The 17,629-nt window shown below is 38.3% G+C and overlaps 1 protein-coding gene across 5 annotated transcripts in view; it reads left to right on the forward strand.

The window, feature by feature from the left end:
- GALNT18 (polypeptide N-acetylgalactosaminyltransferase 18) overlaps positions 1 to 16,098 on the forward strand; it is a 279,752-nt gene extending 263,654 nt beyond the window's left edge. For 3 of the 5 annotated variants that reach the window (XM_050898158.1, XM_050898152.1, XM_050898157.1), the window contains one exon: positions 15,627 to 16,098. In XM_050898158.1, coding sequence (XP_050754115.1) covers positions 15,627 to 15,773 — 147 coding nt within the window. In that variant the 3' untranslated portion in view covers positions 15,774 to 16,098. Of the gene's footprint in view, positions 1 to 1,973; positions 2,310 to 4,314; positions 4,376 to 15,626 lie in introns of those variants that run through there. The other 2 variants (XM_050898156.1, XM_050898155.1) reach the window with 2 other exon arrangements.
- Positions 16,099 to 17,629: the final 1,531 nt, after the last annotated feature.

Genomic DNA, 17,629 nt, shown 5'->3' on the forward strand with positions numbered 1-17,629 from the left:
CTGTGGTGGGACATGGACTTCAGTCTGGTTGATAGGAGACTGTACAGCTTTTTGGAAAAAGGATTCTTCAGATAATATTTTCCTCCTCCCTTGCATTGTTGAAGTGTAATGATGAAAGAAATCCTTATGACAAAAGCAGAAAATAGGGGTCATCCTCAGCTAGTGGTCTTGCTTCTGTAGCTCTAATACAGAATTATTTAATTCTTAATTTGCATCTTTGATTAGAAGTCTGTGTGTGTGTATACACATATATAGACATGTGTGTGTATATATATCAAACGGGTTCTGTTTTTAAAATTTATCTTTTACTTTGGTTTTAAGTTATGTGGCTACATTCAATTGTAGTCAGCTGGAGTCAGACACTCAGATGTCCACTGCTACCTTGTGGACAAAATAGTGGTTTAATGGGCATTCATATGGAGGGAACCACCACTAGTACCTCAAACTGTTTTCATTATTCATCGTGCTGGCTGACTGGAGAGAGGCCTTGGGAGACTTTGTGGTATCTTTCTGAACCAGACAAACTTGCATTGAGCATTCAAAGCTTGTATTATGTGTTTGTATAATCAGGATCCATCTGAGCAAATTTCCATGCTCCACAGTTTTGTACAGCTGCCAAATGCAACGAGACCCAATAAAATGTAGGCTTCAGTGACATTCTTCTGTCCAAGGCTTCTTCAAGTGTTTATAACTGTGATTATGTCAAATTATGTAAATTAGCCCTGAAAAGACTCCCATCAACTGGGTAGTGTTCAAGAATTTTATTGTTCAGGTTGTTTGTCAAGTCTTCTCTTAAGGAAATGCTTATTTTGGGAATACTTTTATGCTGAAAAGTCTTCTAGGTGTTTGACAGTTCACCTACTTCAGTCTGTCTCACCACTTTTTCATTTAATCAGAACAAAATTAGACCTTATAGCAAAATAGTAAGTAATCACCAGAAATTACACAAGGCAGAGAGGATAGAATTACAGGAATTACTTGGTAGTAAAATGGTCAGAATTTTACTAAAATATTAATTTAAACATGATACCAAGGAAGCTGCTCTGGCATCATGAACCATTAGGAAAGCAACTCACCTCAGTTGCCACTGAGTGCCTCTTATTTAGTACTAAACAATTAATCCTGCTTGCACCCTGTGAGCTCTTTATGGCAAGGAGCAGGTGCACATGCAGTGTGCTGGTGGCAGCAGTCTGCTGGCCCGTGTAACCGAATGCTCGCGGGAAGCATCAGGGCAGCAGCACATCTGCATGACAGTCACTGTCCACATGCTCAGTAAAGCTGCTGTCCTTGGGACTGCCGTAGCGATGGCATTACATGGTCTGTTGTGTGACAGAGAAGGGGCACTGAGATGTTGGAGATGGAGGCCAGTGCACCTGGACAGATAACTCCTTCGGACATCTTTCAGTAGAAACTGCTTATGGCCAAAACCATGCTCTTCTGACCTGACTATCTGATACTATTAAGTTTGTTCTGTGTGCTAAGAAATAGCACATTCTAAATGTTGCAGTCAGGTTTTTTGGAGGGGTGTATTGGTTTGTTTTTTTAAGACATTTCTCAGTCTTCAGTCTGGTTCCTCAGGTTTATTGCTGATAGAAAGGCAGTTGTGACGTAACACCTGCCCTGTGAGTGAAATTCATCTCTACGTACATCACCTGGGTGACAGCAGGTCATCTAGAAAATACACTTATGGCACGTCAGGACTCCTCCAGCAGCATAACAAAGGCAAAAGGAGGAAGTTTTTCCATAATTACTCTTTATCTTGAAGTGTCTTCATGTTTATATTTAGTCAGATAGGGATGTGACTGTTTCTTATGCTTCTAACCAGACTAGCTACGCTGTCGCTATTTGCTGTTGTGAGAAACGTGACAGATGAGGGCTCTGTGTAAAAAGAGGTATCAGAAAGGACACGAGGCAGAGCTGAAAACCTGAGAGATGAATGCTTTTAAGGGTGTTTCATGTTGAATTCTTTTCAGGACAGCAAGCTCTGTTAATTTACGTAACTCAACTAACAGTGTGGTTGCCACAGAAAGGTAAGAAGAGCATGCATCTATATAGGGATGGACGCTCATCGCAGACCTCATGAGAGGGAGAGACTGTGCAGAGCCTATGCTCAGCACTGTCGTGTACCCATATCCACTAGCAGTCGCATCTGCCTGCAATGCTAACATTGCTTTTACACGTTATGGAGAATTGTGATTCTAGTCAGTGCTGGAGGTTTTCACGGGAAATATTCCAGTTCAGAAGTGTTCAGAGGAGGTGGTTTATGCTATCCTGAAAGCTGTAAATAAAATTTGTTGCTGACAACTGTAGTTACCATATGTATAATTTCCAAAATATCATAGTAGGAATTGCTTTGGAAGGAAAAGGGAAGACAGACGAGAGCAAATGAATTAGTTGTTACAGTATTCCACAGATAAACATGATGATTCAGATCTCATTTAAATAGGTATTAGATAATAGATAGATTAAATAGATACTCTATGTAGCTACATAAAGAAAGAATAGACCTTAAAATTACTGAAAGCATTTACATCTTGTTCCTCCTACAGATTTTGGCCTTTGCCAGACAGTCATTCTGAATTATTCTTACCTGCCTTTATCTTATGAAATTAAAGGATGTGCAATACTACCGCTAGCTAGAACCATTACCCACAACCACATCTCAAACAAGTAAGGGAATGCAGGGTGCAGACTGCATGGCAGGATTAAACTGGAAGCCTGTGAAGCAAGCAGAGAATCTCTGTACCAATTTCATATGCCTCCTTGCTGAGCATACACAGTGCAGAAGTGGAGGCTAACACCATTAAAGAGCAGACAGTTTCCTTCTAATGTCCACTCCCAGTTTTCAACCCATACATTAGCCAAGGACATTGGTGTACAAGAGGGATTAATTTCAGTAGAGCTGTGCGTCTAAGGGAACAATTGTCCCCATGAACTTCTTCAGATTTTTCCATTATGAGAGCCACGGGGTAGAAACACGGCATCATTAATTTATCAAGAATTTGAATTTATGCTGTACTTCTAACCCCAAAGGATGCAAATACACTCAATATGTATTTGCAGTATAAGACATGCTGTACTGCTATACAGCTATATAATTATGCAGTGCTATCTGCCTGGCAGCTCAGAACAGCAAGTGATTGTGATCCTGTTAAAAAAAAGAAATACAGATTTTGATCTTGCAGGAGAAACATAAAGAAAAAGAGAACGTAATTATTCAATTAATTGAGCCAACAGACTAGGTTAAGCCCCGGGTTTTTAGTGAGGCTATCTCATTTTTAAATAACCAGTGTTGCCAAGTGTTCAATTTTAAACCTCAACCATAAAAGAGCACTTCCACAAGCCCCAGGGGACCCAGTGCAGTGTTGGTGTATGGGTCCCATACTGATGTAGCACTTTTTTCTATAGTTAGCTACTCTTTGCCAGTCTTTGATCAAATATTACCATAGCTTGCCTGTACTTAGTATTTTAACTAACTTGGTAACTGCACAAGGTGTTATAGCTGGAGGACAAGGAACCTGAACCATTGTTCTGCTTAGACATGACAAAGTGATAGTTAATGTTTTAATTTTCTTTTTGCTCTAGTAAATTTGTCCCTAATTCATGTGCAACTTTACCAATATTCTTGTCAAATTAAACACTTTTTAAAAAGAACAGGTGTATTAGAGTATTTGTTTTTTAGCCTCCTTGAACTATGTCTTACTATATGCCTACAAACTCTTTAGTCCCATTTATGCAGAATGGAATTGTTTAGAAGTACAAAAATCTGAAAGCATTCAATCTTTCTCCATTTTGAATACCTGACTTCAACTTAAATATGAAAATGTATATGCAAAACACATGCAGAAAAAATATTAAATACAAATATTACTATGTAATATTGTGTTCTAACAAGTGGTGTTAAATTTGCTTGCAGTTATTGCTGTAGTTAGCGGTAACCAAAACTTCCTTGTGTAAGTTTAGTCTTCTATTTGGAGTAATTTTCTAGTAGCAAGTTTTAATCTTTGCAAATTAGGTGTAGAACTTGCCAGCTAGAAAGTTTGTGTGTGAATACAGCAGTAAAATGAGCTTTTAGTGGGTGCATTTCAAGTCTTTTCCAGCATATCACATTATGCAGTATTTACTCTCCCAAGGACTATGTTTAAGCTCCAAAGACACTTTTGCTGAATTAATTTAGAAGGAAGTTAACACATACCCATGTTTTTCCTTCAAAACAGATACCCTATCTGCATATTTTAGCATATAATTTTAAACACCACATTTATTTACAAAGAAATTATTTGTTCTAGTTCCACCTGATTTTCCTAATTTCAGATTTCCAGATAGGCTCCATCCAAAAATCGCAGATGACAGCTGCTGCTGACAAGGTACTGCATGGCATTACAATTACAGACATGCAAAAGAATCGCCAAATCCAGAATGTCTTCTACAACTTGACTGATAACCAACACTTACCAAATGAAGTGGCTGGGTTTCACGAGATCTGAGCTCTGTTCTTGGTCCCTCCTTTGCCTTACTGGACCAATCACTTCTTGGGTTCTGCATTCCTCAGCTGTGAGATGGATGGAAGTATTTTTCCCTTTAGCATACATCTTTTATTATTTCTAACTTCCCAGACAAAAACAAAACTCTGTCCTGATCAGATCAGTAGAAGTTGCATCTTTAATTCCCATGGAGACAAGAACAAAATATACGTAACCAAGGTTTGGCTACCAAATAACACCCTACAATCCAAGATGCAAATACTTGAGAAAAATGTTCACTTGGAAGGCAATTAAATCAGGATGCAATAATGATATATATGACAAGAAAAGAGAGTTTGTTATTTAGTGAGATGACAGTTATGATACCGAGTATGAGACAAAAAAAAGATTATTTCCATTATTGTCTGAGTAAACCGCAAGGTTTGCACTGCAGCTGCAAGGACATTCCTTTCCCAATATCAATTATAATCAGCTAACAGATTTGTGTGGTTACTAGGGAAAAAGCCATTTTCAATAACTAGATTCTGTGACCAAAGTCCCAAAGAGCCCAACCTAAACTCCCATGGTAGAATATTCAGATCGATTGAAATACTACTGCAAATTCATATCTTAATTTTCTTCAGTTGGCACTCAATTTATTTCTTGGTCTCTAGAGATTGGTTTAATCATAAGCATATAATGACAATGCAAACAGTTCAGTTTCTGGGTTAAAATGAGTTAGGAAGCCTTCATATTGAGCATTCAGATTAGAAAACCTAGACTAATTGAATAAACCCCCCACACACAAAAGAAAAAAGAATTCTCATTCAGTATTTTGGTTTTCCAAAGGAGTTACATTTTAGTAAGAGTTACGTCTCACAAAGGAATAGGAATGCATATTTTCTGTCATCTAAAACCCATAAATGTTTGGGAATCTTAAGATCTCTAGGGAAAACTTCTCCTCTTTCCTAGGGAAAATATAAAATCTTGGGTTTTCTAATTGTGCTGAAAGGAGTTTCTTATTTGTCTGGCTGAAGATGAATAACTAGGTATCCCCCTATGCTAAGGTTGGTAATAATAATATGAACTTTTCTTCTTTACATTAGTTTTATAGGTATGCTATGTTAGAACAGTATTTTCATCCATAAGGAGAAAAAGAGAAAAAATAAGGCAGTAAGGTGCTCTTAGGCATGATCTTCAGTTGCATGCTGCGAATGGATTTTCGTTAGCAAACTAATATTGCATCTTGTGCACACTCAAAAGCGGGGAGGGAAGACATATTAACAAGAGTTTTGCACAGACAAGCAATGCAGAGTGAGCCTTAGAAAGCAACATATACAGACGTGATGATTGCTTCAAAACCAAACGTAGAGGCAAAACCTAGGAATACACAATTTGCAACATCACAGATCAGAAAATTAATTAACTAGATTAATTACCTCATCTAGAAGACTGCCTCAGGCTATGCTCAGTGTTTGTTGTTTCACAGAAATGAGCTCTATTCTGAGCCAGCAGTTCACTGTAACACCAGGAGGATTCCCTTCTTGACCCCTAAGGTGCTCTCTTCATGAAGACCAAGATTTGACTTGTCTGAATGATCATCTCAGCATGCCTATAAAAAGTTGTTTTATCAGCACTCTTAAAATTAACCCAGCCCATTAAAAACATCAAGTCACTCATTGAACATTGATGCCTGTGACAATGAATTCAACAGGTTTCCTATACCCACATAAATCACAGTGGTTGTTGCAAACGTCTAAGTCTAACATTCCTTTTTTTCCTTATAAAGTTCATTTGCCAGTTTCACATAGGTATGCATACTTTTGATCACTGAAGTCAGATCCCACCAATTTTCATTTACATGCTAAGGAAAGTCCTATTTTTATTTCATTTTAGCGTATTTTGTAATTGCCCACCATCTGAATATTCCATCACACTTTAAAGCATCTTTGTTGCCTTTCTCTATCTTCTACTTCAGACGTCTTGAAGCAAGCCTAGATCAAGGCAGATAAATCAAGCCTGACTTGTTTGCAGAAGTCATTTATATGTAATCTCAGAATGAAAGATAAAAAGGTAACTTTTCTAAGCTTTTCACAAAATGTATTTGTAAAACATGCAAATAAAGCCAATGTATCCAGCACTCCCCTCTTTTTCCTAGTTACGTCATAATATTGTTTCTCTACACAGGCAGCTACTGTATGGCACAATCCATGAAGAGAAAGATTCTATAAGAAAAACATTTCTATTTATTAGTTAGAGCAAAATTACCCCGCAGGAAACATTGGTGCAGAGCGTTATCTTTGGATTCTTTTCTATAGGCCAGGTCTCACTCAAGACTCCGGCTGTTTAGAAACACAGGAATTTCCTATATCTAACACACCTGCCTAGTAGGAGGAGGTATAAAATGCAGCAGTTGTTGTTGTTAACTTATATAGTGTGTAAACACATCTTAAGTTCTAATTCAGAACTTTAGAGTATAGAAGCTAGAGCAGTAAGTAGCCAGTGACTACTCAGCATAGCAGTAGGTTCTGCATTTACAGTTTTCTGAAAGCTACCAAGTAGGATAGTAGGCAGTATATGGCAAAAGGAGGATGCAGGAGAGACTCTTACAAACAGCAGCCCCTTTAATGGGGGGGGGGGGGCGCGAAATCAGAAAATATCAACCTATGAATCATATCTCACCAACATGCATTTCTGGAGCTTACTCTTTTATGACTGTCAGTTCCCAAAAAGGCATTCAATTTATTTCTAAATGAACTGTCCTGTTAACTTGTTACTCAGGACAGCAGCTGTAGTCAGAAAAGCCATGCTCATCAGTATCAACTGGACAGCATAAAGCTAGTTTTTCCTTTACTGCAAAGGTCTTATTAGGTCATCCTAGCTATCAGAAGATCAACATAATACATCATCATCTGGATTTGTTGCCAAAACCAAACAATATGTTCAGCTGTAAATTCTGCATTTAGCCATAATGATCAGGGCTATGTACAGATAAAATATTCCCTTTTTTAACTACTTCCCACTCCCCCCACGCCCCCAGAACCAGTGTTCAATAGTTAATATTAAAAATCATATTTTATACCTAGAATATTTGTTTCTGCAGATGTTTTTCTAATATGTCAGAAAGATTTCCTGGCCACTGCTGATACAGTAATGATTTGTGTTTACTTTCTAAAAAATCCCTAATGATCTTTCTAGTCTGACTAATGTATTCTATTCCAAAACCTGCTTCAATTTTCTTAATTTTATCACCATTTTTTGTAGTAAAATGTGTTTTCAGCTATCATATCCTGAAGAGCTGCTTTGTATTTCAGTGAAGGCTTGAATTTATTTCTTTGTGAGTTATTATTTTCTTAATCTTGCTATTAACCAGTGGGCCTGTGTAATGTGTTATAAATCTGTGATAAAATGTTATATGTATGTGGAAAATATTACTGATAGGTATAAATCCATACATTCAATTTCTGATTTTCATGCTGTTTCTCTGTAATTTGTTTTCTATTCCAGTTACATTCTCTGTATGACACTGCATTTCCTTTTGCCAGGTTTAATTGCTTTTATTTAAATACTTTAATTAACAGTATTGTGTATTTTCACATCCTGAAGATTTAACTATTACACATTTAGAGGGCTGTGCTCGGAACCTAGACCGCTCTACGTTCACATAGCCAATCTAGATTAAACAAAACAGAAAATGATTGCACAGTCCACTAGTTACTAAAACCTAGATTGGACATACAGATAAGGCTGCATCATTTGGGTTGTCACAGCTGCAGTATTAAAAAGTTGTTGCAGCAATACAAAAATTTAGCATTTATGATTATGTGAAGAAGTCGTGGTAGTGGAATGAGGCAAAGTGTGATGCAGACATTAAAATGTTGTAACTGTTGAATGATGCATCTAATTCCATTGTCAGAGGACGTTTCACAGTATTTACTCATTGGGTACCAGCGAGTGGATGTAAGACCAGTGCTCAGATGGCTACCTGACAACAGAACCTGGGTGCAGGAGAAGCAGCGAGGAGGAGGAAAAAAAAAATATTTTTTTTCCTTAAGAAACGGTTTGGCTGATCCCTATTATAACTCCACCTAAGTTTATGTTGTACGCAGCAATTAGTTTGGGTTAGTATTGGAAAAATAAATTCACATTTAAAAAGTGTCTGGTAAAGATTCTCATTTGCCTATCTTAACTGTAAATAGTGATCTAAATAACTGACAGACAACACCTTTTTAATATATAACACTGCTGTATATAATATTTCATACACATAATAGCAGTTAAATGCACCTTATTTTCACAGTAGTCATATCAAATATATTAGTAACCAAGTGCCTTTGAAGAAGAGCAACAGCTAACAATGTACTTCACTGAGGAATTTTTCAATGTAAACAAAACTAATTTTTGAAAGATTTGAACAACAAAGAATATGTTATGGAGTCTGCTTTACTTACAGAGCACCTGTTTGCCAGAGTTGGAAAATTTGTCATACTGCTTTAGATTTGAGAAGGAATTAATCAATTACCTATATATACCATTATATATACCTGTATCCTTTATACAGCTATGAAGCAGAAATTCTAAACTCAGTAACATCATCCAGTATTTCCAAGCAATGGGCAATACTGAAAATACATTAACTACTGTATGGGATAAATTATTCACTTTTTCCTATGAACACCTTCTCACTGCAGCAACATCCATACAGAAATGACCACATAGAAGACAAAATGACTTGTAAAAATTGAGTAATTTGGGGGGGATTAAATTTGGTGTACTAACAGTCACTGAAAATTTACCCCAGTATTCTGGGGAAATGAATGAGAAGATCAAGCATTCTGTTTGGAGTGGAGATTATCTACGGTATATATACCTCAGCATAATTCTTTGATTCAAATGTATCAAAGCAATAGTGAAGATTAGAGTTTCTGCCTCAAAGGTAGAGCAAACATGTAAATATTTGAGGTCACTGATTGAGGTGCAAATAGAAAAATCATACACTTAGTGAATGCAATGATCTATACAGCATATGTGATACGAGACTGGATACACTTGCTAACCTTGTAAGACCTTTTTCTGAAATAGCCATGGTTAGGCAAGCTGGTAAGAGCACTTCTTTTTTTCTGTTTTAGGTAGAATAACATGAGCTTTAATGTGATGAGCAAAAAGTAGGTTTAAACTCTGTAACAAAAGTGTATGCTTTATAGTAACTTGTTAAAAAGAGCTATCAGTCTGATTTTCAGTAATGCTGATAACCTCCAGCGTTCATTTAATATCCCTCATTTTTACAAGTGATCAAACCCTGTCTTAAGTTTCATGCCCAAGAGCTTTTACTAGCTTATGAAGCCCTGCTTCAGTCTAAAGCAACAGCCTTACTTCCCCATTTTCCCTTTCTACATTGCTTTTTCCGGGAAACTTGGAAACCCAGTACAACAACTTGCAGCTCACAGAACCCATCACACCTACCTAAACGCCTGGAATGTGATGGATCACATCTAGCAGATGTGTCAAGTACAAACAATGACTAAATTGACCAAGTCAATTAGATGTTGTGAATTATTTATTCAGCTTTAATGATGCCACATATCCACATTCAAATCCTTCCTTTAAAATACCTAAACTATGTGAAGTAGCATCTCTCTTCTTTTCCTGCCGAGTGCTTTTTTGTTCATGTATCAAAACACAACTTTGGCAATCTGACTTCAGAGTAACAAAGAACAGAAAATTACTTGATTCTTGCTGAAGAGAATTCTTACTGAATACAATTACAGAGTAAATATAATGGTAAATTTCTATTAAATACAGCCAGAAATAAAAAAGATTTTACACTGCGACCAGTAAAACGTCACCTGATTAAAAGGCCTGTCATTCAGCCCAAAAGATAAGTAACCATAAGGTGAGATTTTTGGCACAAAAATCCATGAGCTGTTCAGAACTTTTTGGCTAGGTGTATGTTTACAGAAACTTCTTAGTGCATCTTTTGTCATGAAGGCAGAACATGCTTTGTTTTGAAGGGAGTTTATCTAAGGAGCATACCATGGTATATAACCCCAGTTCTGCAGTGGCAATGGTATGGCGGGGCAGGAGTTCCAGGTTACATGGGTTGTGTACATTGTACATATTTCTTTACCAAAAAATTGTATTTAACCTCTCTGGTATTTGCAAAGCAAGCTGTACCAATGCTCTGTCCCATTTGTAGCCCCCTGGATAGGAGGCCTTCTAGACATTAGAGAAACTTTATGACAGCTTCAACTAAGCCTGGTTCTGCAAGGACCAATATTCCAGAGAGGACCCATCCCACTTGACTGCCCTGCAGAACAAATATGGGGAGCAGGACATTTGGGAACTGTGCGTCCCCCAATAAACCAAAACAAAAACCATAGAACAGTTCAGCAAAGTCTGTCTAATTACTTTGCACAGCTTATTAGCACTCCAGCTCTAACCTAGAATATTTAAGTATATACTTGCAATATGCTGCTTTTTCTAAAAGCTAGTTAGTTTTTATGTACGACAGACTTGCATGGGACTCCCTGCCAAGCATGTTGGACCATCCTCGTACTGCAGTCGTTTGCAGGCACATCAAATGGTGTTCTTAGATGCCATATTATTAGCTAAATTCTACTTTAGTGAAAGACTTGAAAGGAAACCTCTTTCATGTGGCAGATATGCAGAAAGTACAATAATTCTAAAGGAAGTTAAAAGTATTGCTTTCCACTATGTGTGTTATGTCACGTTCCACTAGCTATTGGTCATAACAGGATGCGTGACTTGAGATAGTGTTCACTAACAGTATACTTATGAAGCACGCCATCAGTTTTATATGTGTCTAAGGCTACCAACAGGAGTTGAGAGCATTTGTGCTTCTCACAGGAACTGCTTCAATTTGCGTTGCAAAAACCTATCAGGTTTTCAGTCAAACTTGTTAGTGCTGTCACATTCAGTCTATTTTTATAAAATAGTTGACCTGGATATTTATTTGTCCTCTTGAGATGTCTACTGCCATTGAGCTGCCTCTCATCATCAATGATCTTAATCCTAATTCTGTTCAACTGGGCAGAATTCCTCTTTAACTTGTTTCAGCCTATAGCATTACATTTTATGTATCAATCATGATTAAAGATGTTACCCTAGGCTATCAATTTTTTTGCCTTTAAATTGGAAAGTAGAGGCCTTACCTAGGATGGGGAAAGGGAACCAGACAGGCAACTTGCCTTTCACTTAGCCTGAAGTGCAGTATTACAATAAACCATTTTGCTGAGCAAGCGGTAAACGTGACTGTCAGTTTTATACCAGTTTTACTAAATGGCTATAAAAAAAGAATTAACTTTGTCTGCATTTGGCTTTAGGGTTCCAAATGCTGACGACCGACTGCAGAAACCAGTCAGGAATACTGTAATTTGGAGGCCAAGCCAGTCAGAGTAGCAAAATGTAGCGTTAGCTTTCAGTGCGTCAGTCCTGCTTGCTTGCTTCTTTCGGTGGAGTTTCAGTTCATGTGCTTTAATGATTAAACAGCTTGCTAGTTCAGGCCTTGCAACATATAGTGGGTGCACTGTCATCACCCTAGAGATAATACACCAATACCACTGTCGCAGGCTTGCATTAGGCATATGAAGGGGAAAAAAAATGAACACAATTAAGTAGGCTAACAACAGGAAATTTTAAGTAAGCACTATACAAACCCTTCTCCCTGTACTTCAGAGCAGTTCTTTCATTTATATGCTTACTGGAAGGAACCAAAGCTCTGTAGACTGCAGCCTCTGTGAGGGATTAAGCCATGGTTCTGCGCAGACTTCACAGCTCTTAGGAGCTAAGTTGTTCTGTTTCTAACAGGACTTGAGCCTTTAGGTTTCTCTTTTGTGGGAAAAAAAATCATCCTGCTAAAAGCATCTGTGCTCTCTACAACACTCAATTCACACATATTAGCCACTACTTAACTTTGGTGTCTCTTTTATGTTCCATAGAGCAGCTCCAATGTACTCAGCAGGGTGATTTTCAGTAGCCACCGCAGAGTGCTTTGCAGCACATCAGAAAGAGCTTCCTTGGCTTTTTATCTCCTGAGTCACTTGTTTCTGTTAAATAGAAGCTGGATGTCACATGAGGGCATATCAGGAAAAGAGAAGGGGTGTGTGTGGGCTTTTTGTGTGGTTTTTTGGTTGCTTGCTTGTTTTGTTTTTCCTTAGGAGTGGTTTACACTTCATGTAGCTGCCTGTATTAAAGTATTTCACATGAATACATTTACTGTAATACCTATGTGTGCTCTACATGATTCAGAATAGAGGAAAAACATTGTCTCCACTGTGAACATCCTCCTTCCTCTACCCCGAAATCCTTAATGGGAATAGAAGGCATTTGGGTTCATTCAGGTGAAAGAAACCCTTGACCACTGAAACAAATGGGAGTTAGGCAGAAAGAAATTCCAACTTTTAGCATGGCAGTATTTAAGCCTTAGGCTTCCTCTACCTAACAGAGCTCTAAGTTAGGTGACTAGGCCCCATACACAGTCCTTGGGGAGAAAAAATAGGCACCAAAGAATGGGATTCACAAAGTGCAGCCAACAAACTAGGTGTTTGCCCCAGCCCAGCTGCTGAAGCCAGCTAGACCTGAGGATCCTAGCTCATTCCTCTTCATAAGCGTAAAAGCTGTTCTCAAGATGGACACCACAGAGTTCATTTCACAGAGTTTGGGCAAGAAGAGTTGTACCACGGAAACACTTGTGTTCTAGCTTTACATAAAATGGAGAGAGTTAATTCTGCTCCTTCACTTAGGCTACTAAGTTAGAAATGACAGGAGAGGTATAAAAGTACCATAGCCAGATTCATATCCCAGGTCCAAAAATCAGGCAAGTAATGGAGCTGAACTAGTCTCCCATAACTGGTTAGTTTTCTGACAAGACAGAAAGTGGGACAACATCTTTCTCCTGCTTCCTTAGTGCAAGATCTGAGCTGAGGATGTCTTAGACACCAAAACTGAGACAAGGACTAAGTGATAAATGAAAGGATACAGAACTAGTTAACTTAAATGACGGCAACACAAGCACCTCCAGCATCAGTTGTAAGCACAAGGAAGTTGATCTCAATTTTGGGTTTAGGCAGAAACACTTGTGGTAAATTGTAATTCCCAATTCCCAATTCAAACCCAGGGAGCTGACCCTGGGTGCCATGCAACACTGAGTCTGTGCAGAGAAAAACCATAATCAACAGTTTTCATTAAGAATAGAAACCATATGTTTTGCTAGAAGAAAAAAAAAAAAAAACAACACAACTGTTTCTTTTGGCAATGAGCAAATATCTATTACCTTAGAGTTTTATATCTGAAGGACCTAATTCAAAGCTCATTGAATTCATTGGGGGGGGGGGGGGGGGGGGGGGGGGGGGAATCTCACCACAGTGAGCTTTAGGCCAAAGTAACTTCAGGGGGTAGGGGGTGTGTATAGGATAAGGGAACAAATAGCATATAATAAAGCTTTGACTAATTTCCCATCCTAGTTTCTTCAAATTTCTTGTATGTCAAGCAGTTTTATTGCTTAGAGATAGCTTAGAGTTTATGCTTCCACCAGACACCCAAATTTAACTACCGTTATTAATATAAATGTCAATAATAGTTATACAGCAGTGGGAAAATACAGTTCACACAGCATTTTGTTATGGAGGTATATTAAAATGGCTGCTGTATGCTTGTCTGTCTAGTAAAGTAATCAGTGAAAATTGTATCTAGACAGCACATAGGCCTATGAAGGAGGATTTATGGGAGCCTCACATTTTTAACTTTGTGGATTATTCTAGAAATGGTCTCTCTCTTACCCAAAGCCATATTTAAAACTTAGAGCTTTCAAACCTCATTCTGTATTTCATTAGCCAGGTCCAAGACAATGTTTTTAGAAGTCACTTCTCAGAGGAAGTACTTGCTAAGTATTACTGGTAGGATAGGAGGAGAGGAGACCCCCGGTCACCTGTCTGAACGAAGCAGAACCTGTACTGAATGGCATGAGCTACCCTTGCCTGAGGAACAGTCTTCTCTGAAAAAGCAAACTCAGCATTTCTATGGGATTTCTGCCAATATCCTTATGATTATAATAGAAATCTATCACAGTTATGACTTTCTAATGCAAGGTATAACACAGACTTGAACACAACAGATGAGGTGGGTTTTTTGTATGGGGTTGGGTGGTTGGGGTTTTTTTTTTTAATAGCAACTATTTTTTCCCCATTGTACAAATAAGTAATTTAAATGTGGCTGTTCTTTCCATACTTCAGCTGTACTAATCTGTACTGACTTACACTCCGTTCTTTGATTTGCAGATTTAGCCAGTAATTCTCTACTACACAAGTCCAAGATACTCTAGAGAAAGTCAGACTTTCAGACTTCTGTGCGAATTACTCTACCCTGTATATCTTGGAAGACACTTCCCAGACACTAATGTGTACAAGTTATCTATTATTTTTATTAGACAGGAGAGAGGGTGAAAGAACCAACTGAAACCAGAATTAAAGGAAAAAAAATGTAATTTCTGTCACCTACATGATGCTTTAATTGGAACTGAGGTCTATAGTTAACTGTGTGATAGCCCCAGTGATTTAAGATTTGCTGCAACTCAACAGTGAAGGTAGGGCTTTAATATGGCAATATTAAGCTGAGAACTGAACAGTGAGTCAATACTGAGCGTTAGCAACATAAGATTATAAAAGACAGTTCATTTCAGAATTCAAACAATAAACAAATTTTTTGCATTTTATTCTACATACAGGACACCCCTGGCCAAGGCACTGGTCCTCTTTTGCCTTTTTTTGATGTTTCAGAGCTGCAGCAGAGCCACTAAGCTAGGTAACTGAAGCAAACAGGAAAGCTTTTGGCTCATGGTCAAAAAGCATGGCTAGAAACATAGCTCGATTCTAGAAACCCCATTTGCTGAAATGGTAACCCGGCAATTGAGGCTGTTCTAAACTGCATCAGAGATTAAACCAGCCTGTGACAAAGGGAACCTTCACTCCAAATACAACCTAGTGCTTATCTTGTCTCTAACTGAAACATGTTTCACAGTAGCAGTGGACTTTAGTAGATGGACATTGGAATGTTCTCTAATCTATATTATCACACAGTAGCAATGCAACAAGTTCACAATGTTTAATCCAAACACTTTTTTTTTTTTTTCTCTTCCCATCTTTACAGGGAGGTCCAATCCAGAACAGGAAATCCAAACGTTGCCTGGAATTGCAGGAAAACAATGAAAATGAATTTGGATTTCAGCTTGTCCTTCAGAAATGCACTGGACAACGCTGGTCTATAACAAATGTCCTGAAAAGCTTGTCATCATAGCAGACTAAATTTTTTACCCATTTCTTTTGCTACTGTGTAGCAAATATTGCATTGTTGCCTGCTGTACTGTATTCCTCTCGCCCCCCCCACCTCCCCGGTTCCTTCTCTCCTCTTTTTTGTCCCTTTGATTTTATTTTGTGAGTGTGTGGAAATTGGATTTGTGGGCTGAAAATAAGACATTTTTATTTCACAATGATGTTTTCATGGCATTTATAGAGATGTTGAATGACAGGTGACGGGTAGGCTATCCTAAAATATTTTACAACTGTAAATAGGAAACAAATGGAGAATATTTATAACTCAAACTTTTATTGAATAAAAAAGTCCAAACACTATTACTGTCTAGCTGTCTCCATGGAAATCCATTTGGAAGTTAAGCGGTGGTTTCATTGTTTTCATTAACCCAAGCCTGATCTCGGCAAGTTGTTGCCAAGTATCAGTATTCTCCAGACTTGTGGTAAGAAGTCCTACTTGCACACCAATAGCTACAGTGAGGGAGGATTTTCTCCTTTCTCCCTCTAGGGAGACCTGTCTAGGTCACTGTAGCTACTAGTGTGCAAATATGGGGGGCGGCGTGGTGTGATGTGGTGTGTAGAGGTGTATAATATGCACCCATGTACTCTTCCTCACCAGTACTACTAAATAAAACCACAGAGAGAACCCCAGGGCTCAAGTGAGGCAGGGAAGAGAATGAATTAAAAAGAAGGAGAAAAAAAAAAGCTACAAGAGAAAAGCAGTAGCTACAGGAAGAATACAAAAAAACCCCTGACATTTCTCAATGGGTTGGCCTCTGTTTCAGTGACTGCACTTTCCTTGCAATTGTTCATAGTTCTTACAACTTTTTTTTCCTTTTTTTACATGCGCTGCTCCCTGGCTACCACAGACTTGTATAAAAATGGCTCCATCCAAGAGCAACAGCAAAAACTATGAATTCACTCTGTCTTTCTCCCTACCTTTAAGGAGGTGTGAATGCAATGTCATATCACTTCATCTCAGCTACGACTGGGATGAGGAGAGGAAGAAACAGTCTGATGAGATAAACCAGAACACTAGGATTACTGGCCTCTATTTCCAGCTGCTTTTATTTGTATGTAAATTCCCTCTCTTTTATTACTCTATTTGTTCTTTTTATTCTGTTGTTTGTTACCTTAAGTAACAGTCATAACCTCTTTTGGAGCTGGTTATGTGCCAAACTGTCTTTTACAGACTGGCTTCACATTCAGTAGTATTGTTTCTTAGGACTGTTTAATAAGTCATGTGGCACATTAATGATATGTGTTCAACCCTCTGCTATATATAGTTACCATACATCTGCTTCTCAGAGAAGAAAACGCTGAGCCAACAACAGGAAAACAGTAACAGCCAATAAAGACGGGCTTAACACCTGCACTTTGACCAACTTCAGAGGTCCCTCAGGCCTGTTTGAGTGAAAACTCCCATTAAAATTAGAACCCCAAAAGAGCATCAGTAACCTGAGTGTCATGGTACCACAGCTAGACAAGATAAAGCAGCTTTAATTTCACCCTATAGAGAAAACAGGAGGTTGCTACACAAGCAAGCCAAGCCTCCTGCACACTGGAGCATGTGCCGTGTCTGGATGGGAGAAGGCTCAGTACATGGCATACAGAGCCATTTTGAGCATTCCCAAGTTCCGCCACTGACCAAGTGGACTTATTTTTCACAGGCATTCCAGATGAATGAGGAGGAAACTGCACGCTCAGACAGAGAAAAAGCACAGAACTGCTACAGAGTAGCATGAGATAAACTAAGCTTCCTTTCAGCAAAGATACCAAGAGTTCAGTGCATGGAGATGCAGCCGTAAGGGAAAAAAACAAGTAGGATGGATCAAACCAGTC

This window comes from Gymnogyps californianus, chromosome 5 (assembly GCF_018139145.2).
Source record: "Gymnogyps californianus isolate 813 chromosome 5, ASM1813914v2, whole genome shotgun sequence".
Classification (NCBI taxonomy): Eukaryota; Metazoa; Chordata; class Aves; order Accipitriformes; family Cathartidae; genus Gymnogyps; species Gymnogyps californianus.